The sequence below is a fragment of the Zea mays genome, chromosome 5 (genome assembly GCF_902167145.1).
Source record: "Zea mays cultivar B73 chromosome 5, Zm-B73-REFERENCE-NAM-5.0, whole genome shotgun sequence".
NCBI classification, from domain to species: Eukaryota; Viridiplantae; Streptophyta; class Magnoliopsida; order Poales; family Poaceae; genus Zea; species Zea mays.
In genome coordinates, this window is record NC_050100.1 from 12,784,878 (window position 1) to 12,787,447 (window position 2,570).

At 48.0% G+C, this 2,570-nt stretch overlaps 1 protein-coding gene across 1 annotated transcript; it reads left to right on the forward strand.

The window, feature by feature from the left end:
• The first annotated feature begins 1,468 nt into the window (after positions 1 to 1,468).
• LOC103625966 (choline/ethanolaminephosphotransferase 2) lies at positions 1,469 to 2,279 on the forward strand. Its single transcript, XM_020537651.1, has 4 exons — positions 1,469 to 1,502; positions 1,590 to 1,640; positions 1,795 to 1,872; positions 2,107 to 2,279. Exons 1-4 carry the CDS (start codon positions 1,482 to 1,484, stop codon positions 2,206 to 2,208), a joined length of 252 nt encoding a protein of 83 aa, XP_020393240.1. The 5' UTR covers positions 1,469 to 1,481; the 3' UTR covers positions 2,209 to 2,279.
• Positions 2,280 to 2,570: the final 291 nt, after the last annotated feature.

Here is a 2,570-nt window from a genome sequence, read left to right on the forward strand (position 1 = left end):
GCGCCCTCGTGCTCACACCTCTATCTCCCCCTTCTCTCTCCCTCAACCGCCCTGATCCAGATACACAAGTTCATGCAAGGCAGAGAGACGGGAGCAATATCCGGGATGATTCGGGCGAGCGCCTCACGTCCGCGGTTGTTGGGAGCTTCGCTCACCATCTCGTGCTCGCCTTTTACTCCGCTCATTCACCGGTAATGGGGTCGACGGCGTGGATCAAAACCGCCTGGGTGCCTTGGCATCATTCAACCGCCGCCGAGCTCCATCCGCAACAAACTCGAGCGGCCCTGCCTCAAGTCTCCGTCAGCGGACCCGGTCGTGCAGATCGTAGGGAACTTCGCCCCCATCGGTGAGCAGTCGCTGACTCCATCTCCAACGACCCCAGCGAAGACAGGTGACACCAGAGGTCCTGACCACGCCATCAATCAAGCAAAAATGGAACCAAAGGTTCGAGCTCCGCAAGCGGCAAGCTCCTTCTTCATCCACGCCCTCCCTCCGCCTTGGGAACCATAGGTCCGAGCTCTGCAAGCCCCCTTCCCCCTTCCTGCACGCCCTACGTTCTTGATTGATTCCTGTTTGCTTGTGATTTTGCATTTCGGAAATCGAATCTTGTCGTTCTTAGGGATCATTGGGGGCGATTTTAGGATACTAGAGTCTAGGGCTAAGAAATTGTATGGCATCCTGGAGTAGTAGGGCTGGAGTCCTTAGGCAGATGCCAGAGGCCTATTGCCGGGATCTCGTCGAGTTCGGCACCCAGCCTACGCCGTGAGATCGAGGTCGGACACGAGGCCGCTGCCTGGGCTCGCCGCCCTTGGGTTTCTTGTCGGTGCTGCTGCTCTTTGGGCTCCTTTGGCCGAAGAGCTTGGGCATGAAGCATGTGGGTTGGATGCAGGCGGGCTGGGCGCAGGTACTTGGGTCGGAGCTCATGGAAGATCTCATCAGCATCGACAAGACCGCGTAGCCTGCCTGAAAGATCAAAGTCGGAGACATGATGTGGCCATCCTCTCTCACGAGGACGTTCTCTGTCTTCAAGTCTCTGTAGACCACCCTAATCACGTGCAGGTACTCCAGCGCAAGGAGCACTTCTGCCTCCACCATCTTGCTGTCATTCCGTTCCTATTGGTCACACTGTCCTGATCTAGGCAAATTCGAGCTTTCATGGCGCTAATGTTCTGTAATCCGGGGCCCCGACCTTTAGCTTAGCATGAGGAACCATCTTTAGCTTTGGTGAGCAATCTACAGGGACAGGGGCTGCAAATAGCCACAAAAGCAACGGCTTTTGCTAGGTGCCCCCGTCTTGCAAGGCCGAAAAAGCTTGGTTTGCATATGTTCTACTTCTTCTGGATTAGATTAAGTAAACTATGCTCGCGTTCTTCCTTCAACCTAATGCTTGCACACATCAAGCTGTCGCTTTTTTTTCCTAGCTATCCACGCTGAGTGCTAACATTATCTTTTTATTCATTGTTTGGTTGACTGATGCTGGGATGATCTGCAGACCGAACATGGTAAGAGTTCAATTCACATGCTGTTACAATGAACTGTGCTTCTTTTAATTTGTTGAAATCCTGAGTATTGATGCATTTGTTTTCCAGATTACACTGACAGGTTTCATGTTTCTACTGACATCAGCATTCCTTGGCTTTGTAAGTAAAGTTTTCAATACATATGAAATGGTCCTGTATTGTTCTTATATATATAATATATGTGCAAGCTTTTTCCTTTCTTGATGATCATAGTACTACACTACTAATAATTCAGAAAGTTTGAGCATTATTATTGCTTCCATTCTACGTGCAGTTATATTCACCCCATCTAGATACAACACCCCCCAGATGGGTTCACCTTGCTCATGGACTGCTTCTCTTTCTTTATCAGGTTTGAAAGTCTTTATGTGCAATTCTACCACTTCTTTTTAATTCAAGGCATCTTCACATCCATGGTATTTAGGTTTTCGTAATCAATTTTGTGGATCTTAGGACCCCTGAATATCTTTCTGAACTTCTCATTGGGGTTTTCGATTTTCCTGGGATCTAATAGCTTCATTTTTTTATTGAAATATCATGTCAATCCTTCCATTTTTTTAGTTTACATCTAATGGTGTTTATGCAGACTTTCGATGCCGTGGATGGAAAACAAGCAAGGCGTACCAACTCATCAAGTCCTCTAGGCGAGCTTTTTGACCACGGTAGTCTCCAGTTGGAATTTAAGTAGATGTACTCAGTTTTAAGAAATATCGTATGATGCTGACAAGTTTGCATCCTGTGCAGAATGTGATGTGCTTGTGTGTGCTGTAAGACCACCTGTCAATATTTTTTATTTCAAGTGCAATGATTTTCAAGTCGTTGTGAGCTCATTATTGTTTTATTTTGTATACTAGCATCTGCCATAATGCAGAGTCATGACCTGGCTTGTGCTTGGTGAGCTGGGGGCCGACAAAACCGCTGCAGCCTCAGCCGGCACTGCCCGCCACATGGTGTCACGGACCTGCTGCAGCGTCATCGTCGGTTGAAGGTGTTGCCCTCGACAGGTGATCTCTAATTGCATTTAACAGACATGTATGTTAATGAGGTTTT

What these genes read in the sequence shown, in the direction of transcription:
- LOC103625966 (XM_020537651.1), top strand. Translation starts at nt 1,482, where the DNA reads ATGATCTGCAGACCGAACATG. An exon ending in CATCAGCATTCCTTGGCTTT is followed by an intron (nt 1,641 to 1,794) that starts GTAAGTAAAGTT and finishes TTCTACGTGCAG; the next exon opens with TTATATTCACCCCATCTAGA. An exon ending in TGCTTCTCTTTCTTTATCAG is followed by an intron (nt 1,873 to 2,106) that starts GTTTGAAAGTCT and finishes GTGTTTATGCAG; the next exon opens with ACTTTCGATGCCGTGGATGG.